This window comes from Vombatus ursinus, unplaced genomic scaffold (assembly GCF_900497805.2).
Source record: "Vombatus ursinus unplaced genomic scaffold, bare-nosed wombat genome assembly UNPS02014830.1, whole genome shotgun sequence".
In the NCBI taxonomy this organism is placed as follows: Eukaryota; Metazoa; Chordata; class Mammalia; order Diprotodontia; family Vombatidae; genus Vombatus; species Vombatus ursinus.
Window position 1 is genome coordinate 35,792,935 of NW_020954608.1, and position 27,384 is coordinate 35,820,318.

The window sequence follows — 27,384 nt, forward strand, 5'->3', positions numbered from 1 at the left end:
CATATGCCAGGCAAGTCAAACTTCTACCATTTTGACCAATATGAATGAGCCCAAGAGCCTTCAGAGTATAGCAGGGCACCCCGAACCACCAACCCTGCTTCTAGCCCAGTCCTTCTAGCCATCAAAGGGAACAGTGAAGTAGCCCATTTCCTCCTCACCACTAGCAGTGATTGTTAACCCACTGCCAACTGGCAGACAGGCACAAAAGCCCTGAAAGTGGCAGCACCCACCTAGACCATTAGTCCTGCTTTCATCCCTGTCCTCTTAGCTATCATCTAGGGAAGCAACTCTGGTGAAGCAGCCAGTCATCCCCAACTACACTACCCACACTCAACCAGGCTAGCTGAAGCAGCAAGGTACTCTGGGGGAGACAGGAGACAACATAAGCAAACTAAGTCAGACTGCCACCTCTCACCCTAATGGAGCCAGCCCGGGACCCCGATCCTCAAAGCCTTGGGAATACCAGTACTTCTGGAGATGAATTCTGGCAACTGCTCCTTTAGGTGCTACAGACACAGCCACCAAAAACTTTGGTATTGTCAAAGAGTTCAATATCAGGAAGTAGTATGATTTTTATAGATGGAATGACATTAAAGAAGAGACATCATCATCTGTTCTTCAAGTAACTCAAAAGGATGACAGGACCTTTTCATTGGATTTGTAGCTGGAACCTTCCATATGTGTTGTCTTCTCCATTAAAATGAGCCTCTTGAGAGCAGTGACTTACTTTTCTATTTGTATCCCCAGTGCAAATCAAGCACTTAGTAAATGCTCCACCCATCCATACATCCATTGCCTTTGATACTAGTTATGTACTCTGATTATTTCAGTCTTGCTAAATATTACTCTTTATTCTCAGATCACTAAGTTAGAAGCTAGAGAACGTTTAAAAAAAACAAAACCAGAAGAATATTACAGAAGAATAAGAGGGAAAAGTCCATATTCATCTTACCACTTACAAATCACATTAAAAAGTTTTAAAAATACTCTTCTCAATGTGGTTCCTTTCATAACATTCTACTCTGAATATAGTATTGTTTATACAATAGCAGCCTACTATATAAACTAAGTTTAAAAAAAAAGCTTAAATTTTACATCATTAACTATTTTGAGACAGCATAAAAAAAGACATTGTTTTCACATAATTTGTTTATTGTAAGATAATTTACAAATATTTTGTCTTCCATGTACACAATGGAGTTCTTCTGACAGACAAAAATAGGCTAATTAGCTTGCTTCATATTTCATGTCTTTACCTGAAAAATAAATAATAATTGAACAATGTTAATTTGGAAGATCAAATAAATATCCCCTAGTGTTTTTAAAGGACACTATTGTTGAAGGGCAGCTAGGTGGCCAAGCAGATAGACTACTGGGTCTGGAGTTAGGAAGACTCATCTTCCTGAGGTCAAATCTGGCCTCAGACTTGCCCTTCGGCAAGTCACTTGATCCTGTTTGCCTTAGTTCCTCATCTATAAAAATGAGCCACAGAAGGAAATGGCAAACCACTCCAGTATCTTTGCCAAGAAAACCCCAAATGGGGTCATTAAGAATTGGAGTAAGACTTCAGTTAAGGGCTCATCTAATCGTCTAACCTAGTTCCTTCCAATGATTAGAACATTTTGGGAGTTTATTTTTAGAAAAGACAAAAAAAAAAAAAAAGGCCCTCAAACACATGGTATCTTCTATACTTTAGAGTTAAATAAAGCCATATCACATTAGATCTACATATAAAAATCACTCTCATTGCTTTTAAAATATCTGCAACTTGGTGAATTAATTAAATTTGTATTTTTTTTTCAGGGGTTTAGAGGAATGGGAAGGTGGGTGAAGTATCAACCACTTTACCTCTTGAATTTGGATAAAACTTGGATCCGTTAGTTCCTGGTTATTATGTTAGAGAAAAAGAAAATACAAAATAAGCAGATCAAGAAGCAATCCATGCAAGTCAACCATTCACATTGTTTTAGACACAAAAAGCACAATTCTTTACCTGTAAAGTTAAATATATCAAAGAAATATTCAAACATTCCTATATAGCTTTATCAATCATTTACACATACATGTTACAAATTTCACTTTGGTTAGAAACTATAAGCTTTCTCCATGCAAATTATGCATAGCACACAACCAATAAAAACCTTGTACCCATGGTCAGCACTCAGAATCAATAAAGGCTGCATTTTATTCATGTTTTATTGATAAAGCTACAAATGCACAGAGCCAATAAAAATTAAAAGCTCTATTCAGAATAATCAAGGTATTTCCTAGTTCCTGTGCAAACTATTCTGTCAAGTACACAAACTACCTTTAACTGCACAAATTATATTTTTTACAGAAGAATAAAGTGTATACTTCACAAAAGAGAAAATTTTCAATTTGCTAACTTCATAGATCATTTTCTAATTATCTGGATATGTTGCTATCCACATTTTAAAGGTACATCAGCACAAAAATTTTATTGGTAGGTCTTCTCACATCTGAGGAATCAAGACCTTGAGCAGCAGCGAAGTGCTTGTATGGGATGGAGAAGAGACTTAAAAGCTACAATGGCTAACCAGAAGCTATAGATAAGAAACAGAGAAAAGGCAAGGTAGCAAGAGAGGGGGCACAGGAAACTGATGGAGTGATTATCTTTTAGAACAGTCTTTGAAGATTTCAGGTTCATCTGAAGTATCCTAGGTATTATGGAAGCACAGAAATGACTAAGCCCTGTGCTTTCCTCTGTACCTTTGGTAATGGTGTTTCCTTGGTCTAAGATACCCTTCTCTACCCCACCACCACTCCACGAGTTGCAATCCTACACATCTTTTAAAGTTCAGCTCAAATACCACTTCTTTCATGAAGCATTTCTCTCTGAGCAGGTGTGTTATGAAAGTGATGATACCTGTCTCTTAGAGCACATTTCAAATTCTACCTTGTATTTATTTCTACACATATATCATCTCCTCTATGGGATTGTAGGAATCCTCTCCTATAGTTTGTAAGGAAGGGGTTGGTCCTTCTTACAAAGGCTAATCTCTCCTTTAGGTATCTTGATCTCATGCCCTCCCCTCCTATTTTATTCAGGGGCATGCTCCCTTTATCATTTGAGCTTTTTCACCTCTCCTATTTCTCTATTCACTGGTCCTATCCCATCGCCTTCAAGCATGACCACCTATCTTCCATCCTTTAGAAAAAAAAAATCCTTCTCTTGATCCTGACACCCTTAAAACTATCACCTCATATCTGCTTCATTTCACAGCCACATTCCTAGAAAGGGCCATCTATACTCTTCCTGTATTTCTTCTTTTCACTCATTTCTTCCTTTTCTTCTTTTCAAAGGCTGTGTGTTTTGCTTTCTTACTCAGGTTGGAAGTGCAAGAGCTACTCATGAACCCAGTCCTCCTGCTGACTGGTATGTAAGTTTTCACCTGCTCCATTCCTAACTGGGTTGGTTAGCCCCTCTGTAAGCAGCCTACAGTCTTACTCATTCTGATACTAGGCACAAGTGCCTAGTATTAGAAATGTTACACAGGCAGCGTTTAGCACTTTTTTCACTGCTATTTTGTCATAAAGGAAGAGCTGTTTGCCGTAGCCTCATCTTCCCAAAGTCCAACAATTTCCTATGAATTTGATAATGGTAAAGTTATTTATAAAAGAATTTGAGCCTTAATAGTCAGTCATGTTAGCCAGAATACACTGGAGAAAAATTCATCTTTGCCAGGTCTCTTATGATGCCACAGCAGGACAGAGAACAATCAAGCAATTTTTGTTACCTTCAAATTTCAGTACCCAAATACTAAAACTAGCAGAAATGAAGGATGCAGAAACTAAACCAATATAAAACGCAATACTTACAGAGCTGCAGCACCAGAGATGATTTCAATCAACTCCTTTGTGATGACAGCTTGGCGAGTACGGTTAAATGTCAAAGTCAACTTATCAATCATCTCAGCTACCAAAAAAAAAAAAAACCAACAACACAAAATTATACATATATGTACACACACACACACACACACACACACACACACACACACACACACACACAATTTGACAAAGAATCAAACAGCAAAGCATTCATTAACCTAGCTCTGAAAATTAGGTGCTTAAGACAGGGCCCTAAAAATAGGACTAGTTACTAGTACTAAAGCACCAGTTATCTTCTTAAATGATTAAGTATAGAGTCTCTGTCCTTATTCAGGGCGACTACTTCCAACATCCCAAAGTATATCATTACCACTTAAACAAAAATAGGCATACGTTTGTAATAACAAACTTCCAATTACATGTTACCTTTCCAAAGTACTTTCATATTTATAATTTCATTTCTTTCTTATAATCAGTCAGAAAGGTACATAAGCCAGGTGGTATTAATATCATTGTATAAATTTTTAAAAATCTAGGCAAAATTACTAAGAATATTACAAAGCAATAGCAACAGAGAAGACTAGACTATTATCCTTGTCACTGATTCAGATGTTGTCACATGTCATCACATAATTCTAATGTTGCTACCACTCAGAAAATTACAAGTATGGAATTTTAATAACATCTTTAATAACGTCTTCTAGGCCACTGCATTTACTCAGTATAGTGTTCTTACAGGCATTCTTGCTAGCATTGTCCATAGCCGTCATTCTTGCACTCTGCTCACTGGTGGTGGACTCCTTCAGAGTGTAGTAGATGATGTTTGCCAGACTATACTCCTGATAGTTTTGCAACACATCAGCATCAATGTCATCATAAATACTCATACTCTCTGTTAAGACAAGTTACAGTTTTAAAACAACAATACTGAGTACTGATATAACGAAAACTCATTTTTATGATCAAAGCTGGTAACATGGCAGGTCAGAATGGTTGTTTCAACATTTTCACCACTATTAGTCACACCGAATACATGTCTCTAGAACGATATATTATTAACGTCCCAGTGGATTACAACATGCAAACAGTATAGTTTATATCCTGCTGGAGCTTTCTATTTAACCTAAAGACTGATATCTTAAAGAACCCAATTAAAAGAGTAATGCTTTCTCATAGTCACAAAGTCCTTTGGCTTTGTGATGTTATCAGTTATAAACATTTATAGATCACTCCCACTTTGTGAGAGGTTTCTTGTAACAGTAAAATCGTTAAGTAAAACTAATAATAAAATGTGCTCATCTGAAGGTATATGTGATATTTCACATCTGCAGCAACCCCTCAACACGTCTGTGTTTTTTAAGAATAAGCTTTTCGGATGTCTTCTGTTTCTTACATCATTAATTATCCCCGGTATCCTTCCTTCTCCCTCTCCCAAAGAGTCATTCTATATAACAAGTAGTATTTTTTTGAAGAGTAAAAAAACAAAAAAAAAAAACAGCATCCAACTCTATTAAAAAAAAAAAAGCAAATCTATTTTCTTCCTGTCAGTCCATTACTCACTGGGAGAAAAATAGGAAAAAAAAATTCTTCTAACAACTATGCATAGTTAAATCAAATTTCTTCAATGCTGTATATAAAAATGTTTCATTCTACATCCTAATCAATCACCTTTCTGTTATCAGTTGAAAAAATTGTCTACTGAAATACTTTCAAGGAAGAGAATTTGAATTTTCGGAGAAATATAGAATGAGAAAACTTTAGGCCCTCATAACAGAATGGAAGAACTAAAAATTGCTTTGAAAGTTATTGTGTTGGGGCAGCTAGGTGGCGCAGTGGATAGAGCACCGGCCCTGGAGTCAGGAGGACCTGAGTTCAAATTCGGCTTTAGACACATAACATTCACTAGCTGTGTGGCCCTGGGCAAGTCACTTAACCTTATTGCCTAGCCAAAAAAAAAAAAAAAAAAAAAAGTTATTATGTTAGCTTCAAAACTGACTTGCTGGAAACAGAATCATGACAGAAGAAAAATAAAAGCTTTTTGAAAAATAAAATCAATTCCACCAGGAATCATTGTACAACATTTCACTTGTAAACACCTGGAATAAGACTAAGTATTGATAATAAGTTAGTAATTAAATAGAGTACTCCTAGAAACAAAGGTCCATCTTAAATACAAATATTCTGTTGGAAGTTCTCGTGTGATGGTCTGTCAGGCAGCACCAGTCTCCAAAGAAGTGAAATGAGTATCACTCAAAGGGAAAGAGAAGCCATTCAAAAGTAATGGCCGAAGCATTTCAAGGTGAGTATACACAGGCTGCAAACCGTGTATATAAACATGATTTATAAAGATCTCATTGAATATCTGAACAAAAAAGATGCCGATCACTTGGTAAGAGCAAAGCATAATCTGTGGACAATCTGTGTGATTTATTGGCATTCTCATGATGTCAGGAGAAAGTAAGTCAGGTCCCCCAAATTTTGGGTGGACTCTTTGTGAACATATGGGAGGACACAGACAAGAACCCCACAGACATAGATTGTAATTTGTTTTACTGGACGGAATATCCATCCATCTTGATGAAATCATATATCCATCTGAATAGTTAAATAAGTAAAATAAAACTTAATGTTATAAACATGGGTGGTCATAGCAATTAGGAATCAATCAAGATGGACTGAGATTTTACCGAGACAAATGCACGTCTCCCAACATTAAGAAATCCCTACAAAGGGCCTTGTTGTTAGCACTGAAAGCAAGCCTTCAGTGCGCATTCTGTTTCAGAATCTTTTAAGATCTTTTTCTCCCCTTGCCACCCCCGGCAAATAGATTAAACCCTCCTTTCTTACAGAGAAAAACGATTTAGCAAGTCCTTTACCTCTGCCATGAGAAAGAAGACTTCTTTCAATATCTGATTCCTAATATTTAACACAAATCTACCTAAGATTTGTAGGGCAAGGACCATATCTTATTTATCTGTCTTCCCTAATGCTAGGTATATAGTGAAATGACTAAACAAATGCCTGCTGAATGACAAAATATTTTGTCTCTGAAAACATGCTATTGAATGGGTTTTAAAAATTTAGTACTTACCAGCATTTGCAATAGTATTTAGGGAAAAGATGGGTTTTTCTTCTGTTTTATAAGAGATAACAGACCTAAAGAAGATGAAAATGAACATTAATTTTCAAAATAATTTGTTTAAAACATACCTCCATGTATTTGTGATTAGTGATATGCTTATGTTAAAGAAATAATTCCGTTCATATTAATACATTTTAAAAGCCTTTCATTTAAAAAATAGTTGTCTTACCTGAATCTATTAAAGATAATAGATCCTTCATCAAACTCATACCCAGAATTTAGTAATTCAAGGGCAATGACTGAAGCATCTCCAAAAGTAGGGGGCTTCCTCCCCACTTCTTTAAATGTCACCAAGAAGTGATCAGAGTGAGTCCTAAAACAAAATCATGTCTCATTAAAGTGACTGTAATTAGTTTAATGAAATAATACATATCAAAAGAGACAATGTGGAAAATATCCCATGAGGTGCTCTGTGGGTTTTCCTCAAGTTCAGCAGCTATTCTGAACGTTTTCCCTCCTATTCTTCTTGGCAACTGTAAATAGCTAATGTGGTAGCAGTAAGGTGATGGTTAATCTTTTTTGTGTAATGAATGGCTTTGGCATTCTGGTAAGGCCAGTGGAACCATTCTCAGAGTAACATTTTAAAAAATGCATAAAACAATATACTTAGGATTACAAAGGAAAACAATTATATAAAATATGATTTACTGAAATATTAATTTACAAAACCTCACAGATCCCAGGTTAAGAACCTTTGGGCTAGTATTCTACTTTCTTTTCATTTCATTTCTCCCTTTCCTTAATTTTGTTTCACAGGATCACAGGCTTTAGAGTTGGCAGGGACCTTAGAGATCACCTTTGTAACTCACTAATGGAACCTATCTTTCAGAGAGACATCATTTTAACTATCACCAGAGTCTTAAATACTCATGTTAAGACAGCTTCAGAACAGAATGTCTATGAACTAATGCTAATAGCTTCTGACAGGCTCTGTATTATTTAATGAATAGTGATAGGGAAGAAGGAAAGAAGCAGAAAGTGAGGTTAAAAAAAAGTATTTAAGAGTCACATTATGGAAAACAACGAACTTTCCCCACCTAAAATAACTGCCAGTTTTAAAGCACTTTCTTTATAAAAGTTCTTTGAATTGGATAGGACAAGGATCATACCTCATAATGGATGAAGAACTGAGCCTCACAGAGAATGGGTGACCTGCCAGTCATCAAACACCTAGCAGGCAACAGTCATATCTTCAACTTAGATCTTCTTACTCAAAGTCCAGTGCCCTCCTTTCTTACTGTTATTTCAAAGAAATTGTTTTTTTTTTTTAATTTTTGACCAAAGTCCACAATAAAGGCTTACCTATTAAGTATGCCTCTGATTTTGTCACCAACTCCAACAATCATAACTTCCTTCCCAGCTGCTGTGAGGGTAGCAACCTCATTTTTCATCTGTTTAGCAACTGAAGAATGGATAGCACCACAAAGGCCTCGATCTGAGGATACACCAATAATGAGGTGTTTCTTCAGGTCTTCTGCAGCCTTAATATCAGCTTTTTCATAAAGAGCTTAAAAAAAAGGAAAAGAAATAGATTTAATCATGAATAGTAGTAGTTTAACAAAGGAAGAACTGGCTGGTTTTCAAAATATCCATCAAAATTCAAGATCTTGATAACAATTTTTTTAAAAATGCCTGTATTTCAATTTCTCTTACAATGAGGCATATTCTGTAACAAAATCTTCACATTATAATTCCAAGCCCTCATTCAAAGGTACTCTCAGAGAGTACTCAACAGAACTATAGTCTAGTAAACACATTTAAACAGTCTCATTTGTCAATCTGATTAACAACAGAGGGGTCTATTGTCTTCTAACATCCCACCATCTGTCAAAATAGATGACTACTACCCATTTCCAGTAATTCACAGAGGAACAAATGATACTAGAATCTAAGAGAACGTATACTAAGGATTACAAAGCCTAAGGCAAGAAATTGAAGACAAGGGAAGCATAGTTGCTGTCTTCATCATTGTTGCTCACTGATGGCAAGAAGTGTAGAAGGAAAAAGAAGAGCAGGGAACTGTACAAATAACTGATTAAGAAGATGGAGTACAGAACGCTAGGCTCTTGGTCAGGGAGAGAACACAGCTAACAAAATTTGCTAAGAATGTATCTGCCTACACACAGGACACACAAGAGCAGACTGCAGCCCTGCAGTTCATTCTCACTAGACCTGCAATGGCAGCCCTATTTAGCACAACCAGACCTGAGTCCCAGCTTTCGGTACTCTGAAGTATGCTGCGGACCCCACTAATTGAAACTAAATGGTGACAAGGAGGACATGCTGCTTTGGACATGAAACTGGTAGGTCTAATGCCATGTAGAAAGCATGCTAAGTGTCAGTCCACTCTTAAAAAAAGTATTTGCCTACTGTCTTACAAATCTAAAAGAAAGTATTTAAATTGGAAAAAGATGAAAGAAAGGATAAAACTGTCTATGTATCTTCACTAAACTGCACACCATAGTAAAGAGTTTGCAAGAGGAAAAATATCCAAGTAATAAGACAGTACAAAGTTTAGGAAATAAATAAGATAAAATAAAGGTTCTAACACAAGGATGCAAATTTGATTCCACTGGGAGACTTGGTGGTCCAAAATTTATGACGGGAAATCTACGACTCTGGATAGGTAATTTCCCCCCCCAAAATAAAGATAGCTCAAAGAAGAAGGGAGAATTGGTATTATCTATTAAGATATGCTCATGTGAAAAAAAAAAATCCAGAGTCCAGAGGAGAGAAATATGGAGAGAATTTGGGTGAAGGGGGAAAACAGAAGTGATTTTATAAGAGTATACATACTACACACTATGTGTGCAACATGTAAGCTTATGTTCTGCCTCTGACACATTTCACTTTGTCACTGGTTAAGTCATTTAATCTCTCAGGGTTTTAGACAATTCTCAAGGACTCTTAAATTTCAGAGAAATTTCCAATTTGAATTAGTAGAAGGTATTTCTCTGCTCCAGGCTTCCCCATACAAATGTAATCATAGGTCCAGTCCTCATCCTCTATTCTATAGACTACCTGCACAGAAAGAATAGGTAAGAAGTACAATCACAAGCTTGCACAGAGGCATGTTATAGTATGATGGAAAACCTCAATTATTCAGATATCTGCTAGAGCTTTCTCTGACAAAAGAAGAGAAGCTAACTTTGTAACCTGCTTTAATTAAAATATTTTTAAGGTGAAAGAACAAACAAGGTGAAATTCAATTCTGGATCTGATTCTTGCCAACCGGGAAACTGGTTGCAGGAACAGAAATGACAGAAACCTTGAACAGAATTACTACTTCCTATTAGCATTTGTGGTAGAAGACAGAAAAGTGGGGGACAGTCTAACACGAACTCTTGAGATTAGAAAAGCAAATTTCTGAAGAATCCAAGGAAGGATAAAGGTCCATGGATTAAAATTCTATAAGAAAGAGCCTAAGATAAGCAACGATGGAGGAGGTACACAATAAAGTTTTAAAATTCAATAGCATAAAAATTCTCTAAAAAATGTATACAGTTCAAACAGTGGTGGTATAATCACAGGCAATTTACAGGATATCTGGTGATGTAAAATAGCAATAATGAATAAATGCAAAACCAGGACAACTGCATCAATGATACCCCTGTAACCGGTCCCCATCAAAGGTCAGGATCATCTACAGTAAAGTACTTAAGAGGTCACAGAACTCTTACATGCAATTTATCCCCAGTTCCTTCATCTGATTTCATATGGCATGTACTTAAGGCCCTTTATCATACTGGTTGCCTTCCCAAGGGTGCTCTCCCATTTATCAAAGAGAGGTGCTTTGCTAATGACATGAGGAAAGAGAAATTTTTTTTCACTTGACAGGAAGGAGAGGGGAGGGGAAGAGAAGGGGAGAAAAAGTTGTCACACATCATCACCAGCAGGGGAAAAAAAGCATCATTTAGTTGTTGTAGTGTAAGTTGGGTTTTCCTTTCATCATAAACTGGGCTAGTGAGATTTTAAAAAATATTTCTTTTTTTCCCTTCTAAAATGTGATCCTCCTCCTGCATTGCACCTTACCTAGAGGCTCCCAGTTTTAATTCATACTGAAATTCAGTAATTAAAAATCATCATCATCATTATGGAAAATAACTGTGAGATAGCATAATATTCCTGAAACAAATTCAAAATTTCTATCTTACTACAGCTAAACCCACAAAGACTAAATATTAGATGTTTAACACAATGACAAACATTCTGGAGAAGTGTCAAAATCAAAACCCCCAAGCTGCCCTGCCAAACTCTCCAGCTGGTTTGAACCAGATCAAAATGTAATTGGAAAATGTTTAACAAAATAAATAAACATACAACATACAATACAGACATTGTTAATTAGTGGTTTCCTAATCAGTTTCTATTTGAGTTTGACATCACTGTTTTCGGGTTAAGAGAAAAAGTTATCAGGCATGGTTTGTGCCTTCAGGGAACTTAAAAGCACCAGCCTCGAATTTGGAACATCCAGGTTCTAGGTCAAGCTCTGCTACCATCTAGTACCTCAATCATGGTTAAGTTACTTAATCTTTGTACTTTACTGTTTCCTCATCTATCAAATGGGAGGGAATGGACTAATTAGCTAGGATGGAGAAGAAAACTTGAGCCAGACATGAATTCACTGAAAATGGAGGGAAAATAAATAGCAGTTGGTAGAAAGATAACAACCACCAGGATTTGTATCGAGTTTGATGTCAGTAGAGGACAAGCCTGGAAATGGCAATAGGAAGCAAGAAGTATTTTAACTCTTCCACTGAGATCAGTAAGTTGGGAGATATGAGGGGAAGTGTAACCAACAACAGAGAAAAGAATGGCCTCCATATATTGTCATTCAGGGAAGCCCCATCTCAGTGAGTAACAGAAGATGGAAGGAATTGACATCAATTTGTATCACCAAAGCCATTCCTCAATAAGTGGCCAAAAAATAAGAACATTTCCTCCCAAAATGCAAACTATACATGACCACATGAAAATATGCACCAAAACATAAATAGTAAGAAAAATACGAAAAATTACTATCCACACCCTTTGACTCAGTGATACTATACAGTGCATAAACCTCAGGGAAATCAGAGAAATAAAGGGTATACTATTCACAGCAATACTTTTTGTAGTAACAAAGAAATGGGAGAAGTGAAATAACTGAGGTATATAAATATAACTATTATCATGCAATAAGAAATGCAGGATATGAAGAATTAAGAGAAACATGGGAAGATTTATATGAAGTGACTTGGAGTGAAATAAACTAAAGCAAGAGAACAATATACAGAGTGACTACAACAATGCAAAAGACAAGGTCATTAAAGTTGAATTGGCAGTAGCTGAAAAATCAACGAGGTTCCTGGAACATAGATTATTCCTCCTTATAGGAGAAAGGAAAGGAATTACTAGGCCAGATTATTGCATACATTTTTAGATGTGGTCACTATATTTGATATTTCTGCATAAATTTTTTTTGGTTACAAGGAAGAGAGTTCAATCTGGAGTATGCTGGCAAAGTGACTGTAATAAAGACAAAGGCATCAAAAAATGCATTTTCTTTTAAAAAATGACATTTCACAAAGGAAAGGCCAAATGTATGAAGCATTTATTGTGTAAACTATGTGACATGCAAGTGAATGGGTAGTACACTACCCATCAGTCCATCAAAAGGTGTATTTGGGGTAAATACTCAGAGCAAAAGATCAATCTTTTCAAAAACCAAAATTCTCCAAGTGCTGTTGTCTGGTTATGAAATATGAAACACTACAATCTTTGGAATCAAAATCACCTGTGACCTACAGGTCATGTTGGGCATAATAAGAAAGTTGCAGTATTTACCAAGGTATTTACCAAAGTATTTACTTTGCAAGAACATACTTGCAAGAAGTGGCTTGAGAGACATCTTCCAGTAAACATTTGATTGGAAAAGCAACTATTTTTGCATGAAAAAGAAGATAACAGAAAGAGAGCTACATAAATAACCTTAAAATATACAGAACTAAAGTCCTCGGTTATATTGAGCAGATCTTTGTTGGAGGATTTTTGGAAGACAGAAAAGAATGGCACAGAATATAAAGGCATGGATGGACTGTGATCTATACAGTCTGAAGGATCATTATCAATTAGATCATGGATATAAATACAGAAGAAAAATGAACCTTAAAATGAACAGAGGACAAGTGACACAGGCTGAAAGTATAGTGTTAGGCTTTTGATAGGAAGCTGCTGCTAATTACTAATCAAAGTAGTTGGGCAAGCTAGCCTCACTTCCTGAGAAAATTCTGTATTATTTCTTTATAAGTAAATAATAAAACAGCTTAGGAATGTCAATGAACATACTAGTCAAAGTCAGCCAGTGGTTTCTTCCAAGAGGTAGTCCCAGGAACTACCAAGGAGACTGAGAATCTGGTTTCACTGAGAATGAAAGACAGGAAATTTCAAAGTGACCCAATAGAGCTCACGTTTGACTGTTATGGCCAAGTAACTGCTCCACACGAAGTTTAGGCTATTTTCTCTCCTCAAGGGGAACTCTCTCCTCTACTCAGATTATCAAGGAGGATGAAATGTTCTTTTAAAAAATATGAATGTTTTACAGTAAGAAAAAAAAAAAAGACATGAGGTGGCAGATCCTAACATTTTTACAATGTTAAAGGGCATAAGAATATGACCCAGAGAAGGAAGAAAAGAAAAGGACCAACAAACACTTGCAGCCAAATAAAAGAATGAGGCTTTTTCATAAAGGAACAAAATAGATCCTCTAAGGAAGAGGCTGGTGCCTACAATCTAAATAATGATTTTGGGAAGCAAGAGGTGGCAGTAAGACAGAGATCATCCAATAACAGTCCGAGGAATACTGGGTGAATAGTAGTAGTAGAAGCTGAGAGGTATTGAAGACAGATTTGCAATGTTTCATAAACTCATCTACTTCCTCTTTCTGTCTTGTGGTCAGCAGTATATTCCTATAATAGTATCACATGCTTCCCTTTTCTGTTTTTTTTTTTTTTTGGTGTATTTTTTAACATGACTATAGCTTACTATGCGGTATTATCCCACAGCCTCCGTTTACCTAGTTTTCCTTTAAAGAAAAGCCTGCTAAAGGAAGATTCAGTTAAAAAAAAAAGATTTACAAAATTTCATAGATCTTCAGTTTAGGAGTCATTTAGTTCAACCTCCTACTTTGACAGATGAAGAAAGTGAAGTCCAGAGGTTAAGTGACTTTCCAAAGAAGACTATCTAGGTCGTAGGCAATATGTAGAAGAAACAGAATTTAAATGTGTGACTCCAAGGTCAGTGCTTTTCTGTAGTATTCGTAAAGAATGTTTTTTGATAGATTAATGCAGTTATTTCTCTTTAAAGTAGTCTTTTCTGCCTTAAGGGTCAATTGTGCTCATCTCTTACCCAAAGATCCAATTCCATATACTCTAGCTGGTTTCAGTTCTCTCTCAGCTCGGGCATATTTTGCAGCTGCCACCATTTTCATGGACTTGGTAATTTTCTGGATGTTTTTGATTGACTTCAATCTCCTGGTAACTGAAAATATCCAGAAGTTAGTAATTAAAATTCTCCAATACATAATTAGTTGTGTAGAAGTACACTGGAACCCCACACATTTCTTACCCTCAGTTAAGTCACAAGAAACAACAGGATTTTGGGCCTAGAAAGGATCACACACCCAATTTAGTCCAACCCCTTATTTAAAAACTGGGGAGGGGCAGCTAGGTGGCGCAGTGGATAGATAGAGGCACTGGCCCTGAAGTCAGGAGGACCTGAGTTCAAATCCGGCCTCAGACCAAACACTTGACACTTACTAGCTGTGTGACCCTGGGCAAGCCACTTAACCCCAACTGCCTAAAAACAAAAACAAAACAAAACAATAAATAAATAAATAAAAATAAAAACTGGGGAAAAGGAGACACATAAAGTTTAAGTGCCTTGCCAAAAGTGGCACAGCTGGAACTAGAAACCAAATCTCTAAATATCATTCCATTGTATGGAGCCACCTCATTAAATTAGTTCGGAAATATCATGGGTTAGTCTACTAAGTTTAAAATGAATGACTTATAGAACTAGAGTTGGAAGCGACTTCAGAGGCAATCTAGCCTAGCCCCTTCATCTTACAGATGAGTAAATGGAAGCCACAGGAGGCAAAGTGACTTGCTCAAGGAGACAAAGGAATGATTAAAATAATTTTTTGGAAACCACTATTCCTCCTTAAAACACAAACAAAGACACACAAAATACTTACTATCTTTTAGGGTTGCCATATTTCTGACTTGGATCCTGAAAATAAAGAGAAAACTTTAAATAATATTTCACCTCCATTTGAACAGATTCCAAATTATACCCCTCCCCCCCCTGCCATTTCTATGAACACCAGAATTCATGATTCTTGAAGCTTATTTTGGTTTCACTGATTTATGTATATCAACCCCTCCACGATTTCTCATCCTTTGTGAATCCTCTGCATATCTTTTCCCTTAAGCCTCTCTCAACACACTACTGAAAATATACTTCAAATCCTGATATATGTGATATCATTTAAGTTTCACCATTAAATAGCCCTATTTTACCTGTCTCACTACTCCACAAGATGAAACTACTGGTTGGCAAGACTGGCTTTCACAGTCATCACATTAATCCCATCTCAGAGTCTTTGTCATGCTATTACCCTCTTTTAGAGGATGGCCTCTCAATTTTCACATGTACACTTCGTTTAAATCTTTGGTCAAATACCACTATCTTTATAAAATCTCAGTTTTATAACAACTATTTCTGCTCTTCAACAAATTTTATTTCATTAACAGCTATAGTACCTAATATAATGGTTATTTTCCCAGTTGTGACAAAATCACACACACATACTCAAAAACTGACAGAGAATATTTAATCTCAACTAGATTATAAGCTTCTCAAGGGAAAAAAACTCTTGTCATTTTTAATCCAAAGAATATTTAGTACAGAGCTGGTCACATGGCAGTACTTGTTGGTGTATGTATGCATATATGTATCCCTAAATAAAATTACTTGAATATGTAAACGACCTCCTTTCTCCAATAGTCCAAAAATGCTGTTTTAGTCATAGAACAAACCACTAACCAAGCCAATCATCTTAACTGCTAACTTAAATCACAATTTACACCATCGATGAAGATTCGATTTAATTTCACTTTTACAACCACAATTCTTAAAGGAGTGATTTACTTTCAAACTATTTTAATTTTGTAGCTACATACAAAAAAAAAAAAAAAAACTGAATGGCAATTCACTAAGGCTAAAGGAGGTAGATACTTCATAAAAAAAAGTGACATCCAGGATATGTAAAGAATTGATAAAAAATATATTAAGAGCTATTCCCAATAGATAAGAGCATCAAAGGACATAAATAGGCAGTTCTTAAATGTAGAAAAGACTACCAACTGTGGCAACCGGAATTTAATAAAAGGATAAACCGAGGCAGATCTTTGAGTAAGACATTTATTAGCAGAGGTATGTTACCTTGTCAATAAATGGGTCAATGGCTTGCCTCCACTTATGCCAAAGACCCCAAGTAGGAAGACAATTCCCCTTATATAGGTTTTGGGGAGTACAGAACAAAGAACAGAAAAGGGTGATGACGCCATGGGATTAAGGACAAGACTGATGACAAAGTTGAGACACAGGGAGTAACAAAATTGGTTGGAAGTTCAGTAATGGGGACTAGCAACAACTCCTCTTCTCTTATGAGAATAAGAGTACTCATTGTTTGAGTCCAGGTGAGAGATAGTATTCCAGATTTTTAGACATCAAACCAGACATCTTTGAAGGATAGGTTTGGGGGAGTGAAGCTATCAGGCTTCACTCCCTGACTTTCACATACATTCCCCAAGATTGAGACACGAAGAGGTGAATTTTTAAACTTAACCCTTTACAGGCCAGCTGAACTTCGAATTAAGTTCAGAGACAAAGAACCATGACTTAAGCAGTTAGAGGACAAAATCAATTAATTGTAAATACCAACAAGAAAAAGATACAGGAGTAATTTTAATCTTCTTACAACTCCATGAAAAAATGTTCTACATCACGTAATTATAAGAGAAATGCAGATTAATACATCTCTGAAGTTCTTTTTCACACATGGAATTGGCAAAAGATGACGAAAGAGGAAAATAACATTGTTGGAAGGGTTGTGGAGAATAGGTACACACTAATACATTGTTGATAAAGCTGTGAACTGGTTCAATTGTTCTGGAAAGCAATTTGGAACTGGATTAAAAAATCACTAAAGGGTACAAAGAAATCCAATTAGGCATCTTCCCTAATAAGGTCAAGGACAGAGGGAAAGGTGACATAAATAAAAGGATATTTAGAGAAGTACTTTTTGTTGTAGCAAAGAATTGGAAACTCAGGTGCCTATCAATGGGGGAATGGCTGAACAAACTGGTATATAAATGTAATGTGATATTATTGTGCTATAAGAAATGACAAATACCAACAAGCATTGATTAAATGTCTAATATAACAGATTTTGATACGTGGGAAGATACCCACGAACTGATGCAGAATGAAGTAAGAAAAATCAGGAAATAATCCAAAGTGTTAATTTGTTTTGTACAACCATATCTATTTGTTATAAAGAAGGCTGGGTTTGTGGGTAGTGAAAGATACATAAAAAAATTAAAAAGCACCAAAAAAAACTTTTTAAAAAAATATGACAGAAAAGGGTGCAATACAAAGAAATTTTGTTGCTACCTTGTTACATTTAAATATATCCATCTATATGTATTTTAAAAAGCTGTACATAATAGCTCAGTTTCTTAATATAATATTCTTTTCTGAACCATACATAAAAATATTTGTGAATGTTGATTCTATTCACAACAAAAACAAAATTCTTTAAAAAAATTTTTTTAAACAAAATTCTTAAAAAAGAAGAAAAGACAAGTCTTCTTTAATTGAATAAGTTAATTACAGACTTTGGGAGAATATTTACCCATAGAATTTTAGAAGGACGCTCAATCTCTAAACAGACATCTAAATGGCAAAATAAACATACATTCTTGTTATTTTTATCAGCAAAGGCAGCTGTTTAACAATGTACTATTTTTAACTTGAGGATATGCAAAGTTTTGTGTTATGGGAAGGCAAAAAAAATTACCTAGAATGTACACTCTTAAGTTACAATTAAATATGAAACTTGTTAAAAAAAAATTTCAGAAATTTAATCATCAAGCATTAGGCTTAATCAAATGAGAGCCTCCACTAATTCTAAGTACCATCATGTCTACAGATTGCTAACCACGAGTCTAACATATTAAATGAAAGATCAGAGCCAAGTATAGTGGAGTGGCAACTTATATGAAGGGCTTAGTGACACTTAATACTAGAGACTACCTACCCCTGATTTTGGTGTATTTAACAACTACACCAAAATTTCAGAGTCCTCAATACTTACAATATCATTTGTGTGGGTATATACTATCTTAATCAATGCAGATCACATACCAAGAGCCTTTATAAGAGACCTTCCTCACTGGGTGTAGCTAAAAAAAAAAAATCATCTGATGGCCAATTCTTCAATTTTTGGAAGACTATTTCTTGAAGACAATTCAGTACTCAAAACTCTTGATGTAGGCAGGCATTGCCAGAATTTTGCTTTGCTATCATTCTTTTTTTTTAATTTTTAAAAACATTTTTATTTCAAGTTTTGAGTTCTAAATTCTATCCCTTCCTCCCTGTCCCCCTCCCTGAAATGGTAAGCAATCAGATATAGGTTATACATGTGCAATTGTGTAAAACATTTCCATATTAGTCACTTTGTACAAGATTTGAATAATTAAAGAAAAAAAAGTAAAGTGAAAAATAGCATGCTTCAGTCTGTATTCAATCAGTATCAGTTCTTTCTCTGGAGGCAGACAATATGCTTCATTATTAGTCCTTTGGAATTGTCTTGGATCATTGATTGCTGAGAATAGCTAAGTCATTTACAATTCTTCAACACAAAATATTGCTGTGACTGTGTACAACGTTCTCCTGGTTCTGTTTACTTTATGCATCAGTTCGTGTAAGTCTTTGCAGGTTTTTCTGAAATCACCCTGTTGGTCATTTATTAAAACAATAATATTCCCTTACAATCATATACCACAGCTTGTTTAGCCATTCCCCAATTGATGGGCATCCCTTTGACTTCCAATTCTTAGCCACCAAAAGAAGAATGGCTATAAATATTTTTGTACAAATAGATCCTTTTCCCTTTTTTTAGATGTCTTTGGGATACAGACCTAGCAGTGGTATTGCTGACCAAAGGGTATGGGCAGTTTTATAGCCATTTGGGCACAGGTCCAAAATGCTCTCCAGAATGGTTGGATCAGTTCACAACTCCACCAATAGTACATTAGTGTCCCAGTTTTCATTTCCCACATCCCCTGCAACATCCAATATTTTCCTTTTTCATTCCATTAGCCACTCTGATAGGTGTGAGATGGGTACCTCAGAGTTGCTTTAATAAAGATATCTCTGATCAATAGTAATTTAGAGCATTTTTTCATGACTATAGATAGCTTTGATTTCTTTGTCTGAAAACTGCTTTGATTAATTATCAATTGGGGGAAGGACTTGCATTTTTATAAATTTGACTCAGTTCTCTATATATAGTTGAGAAATGAGGCCTTCATCAGAGATACTTGTTGCAAAAATTTCTCCTCATTTTCTGCTTTCCTTATAATTTTGGTTGCATTGGTTTTGTTTGTAAAAAAAAAAATCTTTTAACTTATATAATCAAAATTATCTATTTTACATTTTGTATTGCTCTCTATAGCTTCTTTGGTCCTAAATTTTTACTTCTCTTATCCATAAATCTGACAGATAAACTATTCTATGCTCTCTTAATTTGCCTATGGCATCACCCTTTATATGTAAATCATAGACCCATTTTGACTTTATCTTGGTATTACAGTGTGAGATACTAGTCTATACCTAGTTTTTGCCATACTGTTTTCCAATTTTCCCAGCAGTTTTTGTGAAATAATGAGTTTTTGTTCCAAAACCTTGAATCTTTGGGTTTAATATATACTAGATTACTATGGTCATTTATTATAATGTAATTCATACCTAATCTACTCCATTGATACACCACTATTTCTTAGCCAGTATAAAACTGTATTGATAAATATCACTTTATAATACAGTTTGATATCTGATACAGCTAATGCTATCATTCTTACAAAATTATGTCTTGAAGAAGCATTTGAATAGGAATATGATGGTAGTGGGAGAGGAAGGCAGGAAGAAAAAATTCATGAGTCACAGCTGGTTAGCAGGAATGTTAGGACTCCCCCCGCTTATGATCATTCTTTCTTTAATCTCCATATATTTATCTTTGATTACCCATTCCCCAAGTTACAAACACACCCAAGTTACTGATAGATTTAAAAAGACTTACACTTCACCATGATGTCTTGTACCTCTTTCTCCCTTTTGTAGCTGAAATTCTAGACAGGGGGGGCAGCTAGGTGGCGCAGTGGATAGAGCTCTGGCCTTGGAGTCAGGAGGACCTGAATTCAAATCTGACCTTAGACACTTGTCACTTACTAGCTGTGTGACCCTGGGCAAGTCACTTAACCCCATTGCCTAGCCAAAAAGCAAAAAAAAAAAAAATCCTAGACAGGGGTGGGGAGCCTTTGGCCTCAAGGCCACATGTGGCCCTCTAGGTCCTTGGGTATTGCCTTTTGACTGAGTCCAAGTTTTACAGAACAAATCTTTTTGGGATGAATGAATGAAAAAAAGATTTATTAAATGCTTACCATATCTAAAGCACGGAGCACACAAAAAGAAAAGCAGAGACGCAATTGCTCTAAGTATCCAAACCCAGCATCTATACAACACCTTGTAAGACAGCAAGGGCTTAAAAAGTATCTGCTGAACTTATCAGATTCAGGCTTACCCTTTTGATGTTTGTAAGCATTAAGAGGCTAAAGAGATGGAAAAGTAAGAGTTGAGACCTTGGAGAGTAGACTTGAGAAGGGGCAAGATGGCATTTTTCAGAGAGCCTCAGCTCTCTGATGTTTGTTACCAACTCATTGATTCACTTACTGAACTATCTGGTTTATACACCATCATACTTCACAAACACAAAGATACTCAATCACCCTAAATTATGATATTTGTCTTTTCTCTAACACATTTGCAAATTGGGATGATACCTGTACTTCCTTCTTTATATGGTTGTTATGATGATCAAATGTATAACATGTAATATGTCTTGCAAGACTAAAAGTTATGTTTTAATTTGGCATCATCACTCATTAATAGCTATAAATAGCAAATGGTTGCTATTTAATGAACAGCAACCATTTAATAGAATAATTTTGTGTTTGTGTATTAAAACTGTTTTTCAAGAAAAAAAAGCAATAATAAAATCTTTTAAAAGTGCTTACAATAGCCAATGACAAAAAGGTAATTTAAAATGAAATTAAATTTGTAATTATAAAATACTTCTTCACTTTTTCTGTAAGGCAGGTGGTCCTTTTTTTCAATAGTCAATCTACCTAAAATGTGCATCCAGACACACACATACTTCTCAAGTTTTAAATCCAAAAAGCAGGTAAACTATTAAAAAGAAAGAACAACAAATTAGGAAAGACAGATGAAAACAAATGCAGTGGGAGAAGAGCTGAAACAAATAGGACACAAAGATGAGCTTTGTGTAACAGTGGTGCTTAGTGAGCTCATGACCTGCAGACCTCACATCAGTGTTAAAAAGGCCACTGAGGATAGGCCTCCAGACTTTTGAGGTTCTAGGATAAACAATCGCCAGAACAGTCTTAAAGTCCTGGGTTTGGAGTCAGGACTTGGGTTTGAATGTCAGTTCTGCCACTTACTTCCTTTGTGATCCTGTGCAAATCATTTAACTTCTCTGGGCCTGTTTCCTTATCTGTTAAATGAAGGTGTTAGACAAGATAGTTTCAAAGATTTCTTTCAGTTCTAAGTCTGTAATTCTATGGTGTAGTTGGGTCTCCAAATGAGGGTCCTAGTTTAAATTAGACTTTACAGAACATTCTCTTGGCTACAGTTAAAGTTCAGGTCAAGGATTCCATGTGAGTACGTTTTGACCTTGGTTTCAGGAGATCTTTCACTTCAGTTTAACCATGGTAGTAACCTCTTAAATAAAAGTTTCATATAAATTTTAATGGGTGATATTAATACAGCACAATGAATACAATGTTTTTCTTAAGAACTATTTTGTTAGGTCTCCAAACAGACTGACCTACACTAACCTCTGAAACCCACATTGAAACTTTTCAAATCTCAAGATAAATCAAACAAAATCTACAAATCTATATAGCTTTAAGGATTTAACTGCTCCAGTTGTTCTGACCAAGTCTCATCCCTTTTATTACAAATCAGTAGCTTAAATGAAGATTAAATTACCAATATCTTCCCCCAATTTCTGCTTCATACAGTCAATAGTGCAACACTCCTTATTCCCCTAAGAAACAATGTAAAACAGGACTTTTTTTCACTGTAAAACTTGAAGATTTCTATGGAAAGGTCTGTAACTTTTCCTTTCCAAGAAATAACTAAATTCTTCCAGATTTTGCATAATCCCCAGTATGCCAGCTTTCTAGTACCTCTATATTACTGCCTCCAAACAGTCTACCCAAGAACTTCACAAGATCACGAACATACATACCCTCAAATCTCCTAATAGCCCTAATCTGTGTGGCAGCAAACAATGGCACACATCCATTCTGCTCCCAGATCCTAGGACACAATTGTCTTAGTACTTTGTGACCTTCCTAAGGAGGTCTTCTACATAATTTCCTACAAAATCCTAATTCTTTTCCAGCACGTAATCTACAGGGCCAATCTCTCCTTCCCCCTTCTGGATATCTAATTCTTAGTTCAATAAGGATAAAACAAGCATTATTCCTTACACAAGAATCCTTAAAAACCACAGTATGTCTCCCTCTTGGGATTCTTCCTTACACAAGAATCTTTAAAAGCAAAGCATTTCTCCCTTTTTGGATACCTAACCTTTGATTCAATAAGCATACCATAAAGCACCTACTATGTGCAAAGCACAAAGTCCTGGCGCTACCCGAGCCCCTGAACTTCCTTTCGCTCTCAGGGTGGCTTCTGCACTCTTGACCCCTCGGGACTTCAGGCATCGCGCCGCGGCGGCCTCACCCATACTGTCCTTAAAGCCGAGGCTCAGGGTCATCCCTTCCCCCACCTACCGGGGTAGACTCTCCGATTTTGGGTCTGCTCCCCCAGGGGCACGGACCCCTTGGGTTACCTTCCCCGTCCTTCTGCCCATCCTGCAGGCCCGAGCTTCCCCGGGGCTTCCTCGCCTCAGAGGAGGAGGCCTAGCCCGGACCCCACGACCCTCTTCCACCCTCACCCTGCCACGTCCTCAAAGCTCTACCGCCCCGGCGTCCGGACCTATTCCGTCAATCCCCCCAACCACTCTACCCCTGTCCTGTTTTCCACGGGGGTCGCGTACCATTGTGGCTGCACAGCCCACGCGGAGGAGCCTGCGAGAGCAGCTCGACAGAACATGGTGAGACCGGCCCTGCTGAAGGTCGGGCAGACGGACCTCACTGCGCATGCGCCCAACGCTCCTCCCGCCCCCTTTTCTCAGGCTTCCCTCCAAAAACCCTCGCGATATTTCGATTAGGGTTTTTTTTTTCCTCCCAATTCTCCCTCCCTGTTTTTTTTTTTTCTCTTCTGTCACTCCCAACCCTTCGCTCTCCGTCCCCTGCTCTGCTTCCGGTTGGCGCCGCTTCCGGTTTGTATAGGGTGGGCGCAGAGAGCAGAAGAGCTTCCTCCGTGGTTGCTCTAGCTTCTTACCATGGGGAAATCCGACTTCCTCACCCCCAAGGCCATAGCTAACCGGATCAAATCCAAGGGGCTGCAGAAGCTGCGATGGTATTGCCAGATGTGTCAGAAGCAGTGCCGGGATGAGGTGAGTGTGTAGCCGAGACTGGGCTGCCTTTCAGTTGATGTCCTGCGCGGTCCTCGCACCTGGAGGGGCCTTAAGGTCCCTGGTTCGAGTACCGACGCTGCGGGTCCGGGTTCGGAGAGCGCGCAGAATGAATGGTGCGCATGGGAGACTCGTTTGGGGAGCCCTTTAACACTTCAGCCAATCTAGAAACATTTGTTAAGCGTCTACTGTGGGCCAGGCGCTGGGGACACAAAAAGGGACAAAAGATGGTCCCTGCCCTTAAGGAGCTTACAGTCTAACGGGGGGACGACGACGACGACGACATGCAAACAAAGAAATACAAAGCAAGTTATATTTAGGATAAAAAGGAAATAATTAACCGAAAGAAGGCTCCAGAATTAAGAAGGACTGAGGAAGGCTTCCTGTAGAAGGTAGGATTTTAGTTGAGACTTAAAGCTAGGGAGATCAGTAGTCTGAGCTGAGGAGAGCATTCCAGGTTTGGGGGTCAGCCAGAGAAAATGCCTGGAGTAGAGAGATGGAAACGGCTTCAGATTAAAGACTATTCCTTCTCCGCCCCCAATTCTTGTTTATTCTGAACTCCACAAACATCTTATCTGAGCACTCCTATGCAATATATACAGAGTAGCATTGAGAGGGTTGTACATGAAACTGCCGATCTTTACTAGGTAGAGCCTTATTTTCTTTTTAATTACATAATAAATTCATCATGTAAAAGCTGTTCTGCTCGTCTGTGGTGTTCGTTGTTGTAATGTCCCTCCTTTTTCTTTTTGGCAACCCTATCCCCAGCTCTCTTCTTCACCAAATTGAGAAGAAAGAAAAACAAAACTTTCTAACATATGTGTAGTAAAGCCAAACAAATTCCCACATTGGCTGTGTCAGAAAATTTATGTCTTATTCTGCAATTTGAGTCCATCCTCTCTGTTTGGCTTCTAGAATCATGGTTGTAGACTAAATCTTTTCTTCTAGTTCTACCTCAATCAAGAAAGCAAACAACATTCTATACTTATAAGAAACTACCATGTTATGGGGGAAAAATTATTGCCTTTGGAGTCATAGGACCTTGGTTCAAATCTCAGCTTGGGTTTTTCAACTAATTGACTGATAGATTTTCTACTGTTTTTCTCCCCAGGGGTCTAGGGCAAAAAGTATTATAAGCTTCTAACTCTTCTATATATGCCTATACTATATAAACAGTACACTTTCCTCTTCAGAGAGTCTGAAATTTTTAGGCTTAACAATTTTTATAACTAAAAGACCTTTAGACATCATGTAGTCTAGAGCCTTCTTTTTTTTTAAATTTTTCTTAGCATTTTGGCTTGCTTGCTTTCTTTCTCTCTGTCTCTTTCTTCCTTTCCTCCTTTCTTTCATTTTCCTCAATTGAGGAATATCATTCTTATGACATTTTCAGTATTTTAAAAGAAGTTGAGATTTCAGGGCAAGTCCCAAGAGAAAGCATGGTGTGGTGGAATGACCGTTGAGATGGGAGGTGCAGGTTTTGAATACTTGCTCTATTGTATACCTCTGTGATATTTAGTACGTTTTTAAAAACTTTACTCAGCATCAGTTTTCTCATCTGTAAAGTGAAGGAGTTGAACTAGATGAGCTCTGAGGTCTCTCTTTCCACTCTAAATCTTACAATGCAAGGCCTCACCAAGAATAAGCTGCACAAGTGTAGGCTGGGGATGATGAGCCTAGATAATGCTTCTTTTGAAAAAGAATTGAAGATTTTAATGGAAGGAAAGCTCAGTGTAAGTCATCAGGATTACCTGAAAGTCAAACAAAAAGTAGTATTATTTTAAGCTGATTGGAGGCCCCATTCTACTCTGACTTGGTCAGTCAGTCAGGCATTTATTAAATACCTGCTATGTGTTAGACACTATGTTTTGGGGACACAAAGTAAGCAAAAAGAATCCCATCCCTCAGTAGACATTTTAATGGGGGAGACGTGTGTGTGTGTGTGTGTGTGTGTGTGTGTGTGTGTGTGTATGATAGACATGTCTAGAGTCTTAACTGTAAAATGAAGATAATAAAGCACCTACTTCTCAGGATTAGGTCAAATGACATAATATTTGTAAACCTCTTAGTACAGTTCTTGATACATAGTAGGTACTTGATATATGCTTGTTCCATTCCCCTATCTCACCCTGTACTGGATTCTGGGTCCAGTATTTTAGGATAGACATTGATAAACTGGAATGTATTCAGAGGATGGCTACCCAGATGGTGAGAGGACAGGAGACCATATCATAGAAATGTCTAGAATGGGACAGACAGCCGTGGGAGGTACATTGAAGATTTTCAGACAGAGGTACAATAATTACTTGTTGGATATGTTCTAGAAAGGATCCTTTTTTTGTTGAATTAGAGTCAGACAAGTTGTCCACTTAGGTTCCTTTCACCTATGTGATGCTGTTTGCAGTGGGGAGCCGTACATTAGGTGCTCCTGCCCCTCTTATAAGAGAAAAGACCCAGGTCTTCATTGCCCTCTACCTTCTCAACTCTTACTCTGAATCTTTAGCTCAGTTGAGGCTCAGCTCTAGTGAAGCCTTCCCTGATCCACCTAGTTGTTTATATTCTCTTCATCTTACTTGGTATTTCTGTACATATTGAACTCTACAGAAGAGTGTAAATTCCTTGAGGGCAGAGACTTTTTTCTGTTTTGATCTCTTTATCCCTAGCACCTAACATATTCTATCCATAGTAGGAGCTTAATATTTTTAATTGAAATGAGAAATTATGCAGAGAAGCAAGTTTTGGAATAATTTTTGACACATTGAATTTGAGGTATTAACAGAATAACCAAATATAGGTTCCCAGCAGGCAGGATTTATGTGTATTGAAAGGTAAGGCTGGACTTACACATTTTGGGATCAGCTGCTTACAGGTTTTGAAGTCATGGGCATGGATAATATCACTTTGCCACAGGTACTTAGAAATAACCATTTTTCTGGAAAGTAACAGGAATTATTCAACTAGAACAAATTTAGAGGAAACTAGAGAATTGGGCTTGCCTTTAGGTGTAAAGGAGTAGAGATGTATAAAAAAGCATCTCCCTGAAGAAGGGAATGCAAGAAATAGATAGTACCTCAACCATGTAAAGTGTCTAGGGAAAATATTTTTTGTCCTCAATCTTTCCAAGTAATGGAGATGGAAATGCAGTGATAGAAAAGGGAGAGGGAATAAATGAAGCCAGGATTTGAATACATATGGGCATTAACCTTGGAAAAGAGAAACTTTTTATTCTGAATCAGGTAGGAATGTGGGTCAGATATTTAGAACCCAGTATGATGAATTATGAAAATTTAAAAAAAAATTAACCATCATCTTTTCTGTTTTGTAGAATGGTTTTAAGTGCCATTGCATGTCAGAGTCTCATCAAAGACAACTCCTTCTGGCTTCAGAAGATCCTCAGCAATTTATGGATTATTTTTCAGAGTGAGTATCTCAAGAATATCTATAG

The 27,384-nt window shown here is 36.9% G+C and overlaps 2 protein-coding genes across 3 annotated transcripts in view; one reads left to right on the top strand and one right to left on the bottom strand.

Annotated features, from left to right (window-relative positions):
* Positions 1–1,131: 1,131 nt before the first annotated feature.
* ATP5F1C (ATP synthase F1 subunit gamma) lies at positions 1,132–23,569 on the bottom strand. 2 transcript variants are annotated; one of them, XM_027838680.1, is made up of 10 exons: positions 23,463–23,569; positions 15,228–15,262; positions 14,381–14,512; positions 8,297–8,501; positions 7,164–7,307; positions 6,944–7,008; positions 4,589–4,744; positions 3,841–3,937; positions 1,849–1,884; positions 1,132–1,256 (listed from the first exon to the last, which is right to left on the bottom strand). In XM_027838680.1, exons 1-9 carry the CDS (start codon positions 23,516–23,518, stop codon positions 1,878–1,880), a joined length of 897 nt encoding a protein of 298 aa, XP_027694481.1. In that variant the 5' UTR covers positions 23,519–23,569; the 3' UTR covers positions 1,132–1,256; positions 1,849–1,877. The 2 variants fall into 2 exon arrangements, with proteins under 2 accessions (XP_027694481.1, XP_027694482.1); XM_027838681.1 differs by lacking the exons at positions 1,132–1,256; positions 1,849–1,884 and having other exon boundaries at positions 3,837–3,937.
* A 142-nt stretch (positions 23,570–23,711) lies between these two features.
* KIN (Kin17 DNA and RNA binding protein) overlaps positions 23,712–27,384 on the top strand; it is a 33,121-nt gene continuing 29,448 nt past the window's right edge. Inside the window, exons 1-2 of the mRNA XM_027838679.1 lie at positions 23,712–23,924; positions 27,265–27,359. Coding sequence (XP_027694480.1) covers positions 23,811–23,924; positions 27,265–27,359 — 209 coding nt within the window. The 5' untranslated portion in view covers positions 23,712–23,810. The remainder of the gene's footprint in view (positions 23,925–27,264; positions 27,360–27,384) is intronic.

What these genes read in the sequence shown, in the direction of transcription:
- ATP5F1C (XM_027838680.1), bottom strand. Translation starts at nt 23,518, where the DNA reads ATGTTCTGTCGAGCTGCTCTCGCAGGCTCCTCCGCGTGGGCTGTGCAG. An exon ending in ATTATCTTTAATAGATTCAG is followed by an intron (nt 7,009 to 7,163) that starts GTAAGACAACTA and finishes CATCTTCTTTAG; the next exon opens with GTCTGTTATCTCTTATAAAA. An exon ending in CAATGCTAGCAAGAATGCCT is followed by an intron (nt 3,938 to 4,588) that starts GTAAGAACACTA and finishes TTTTTTTGGTAG; the next exon opens with CTGAGATGATTGATAAGTTG.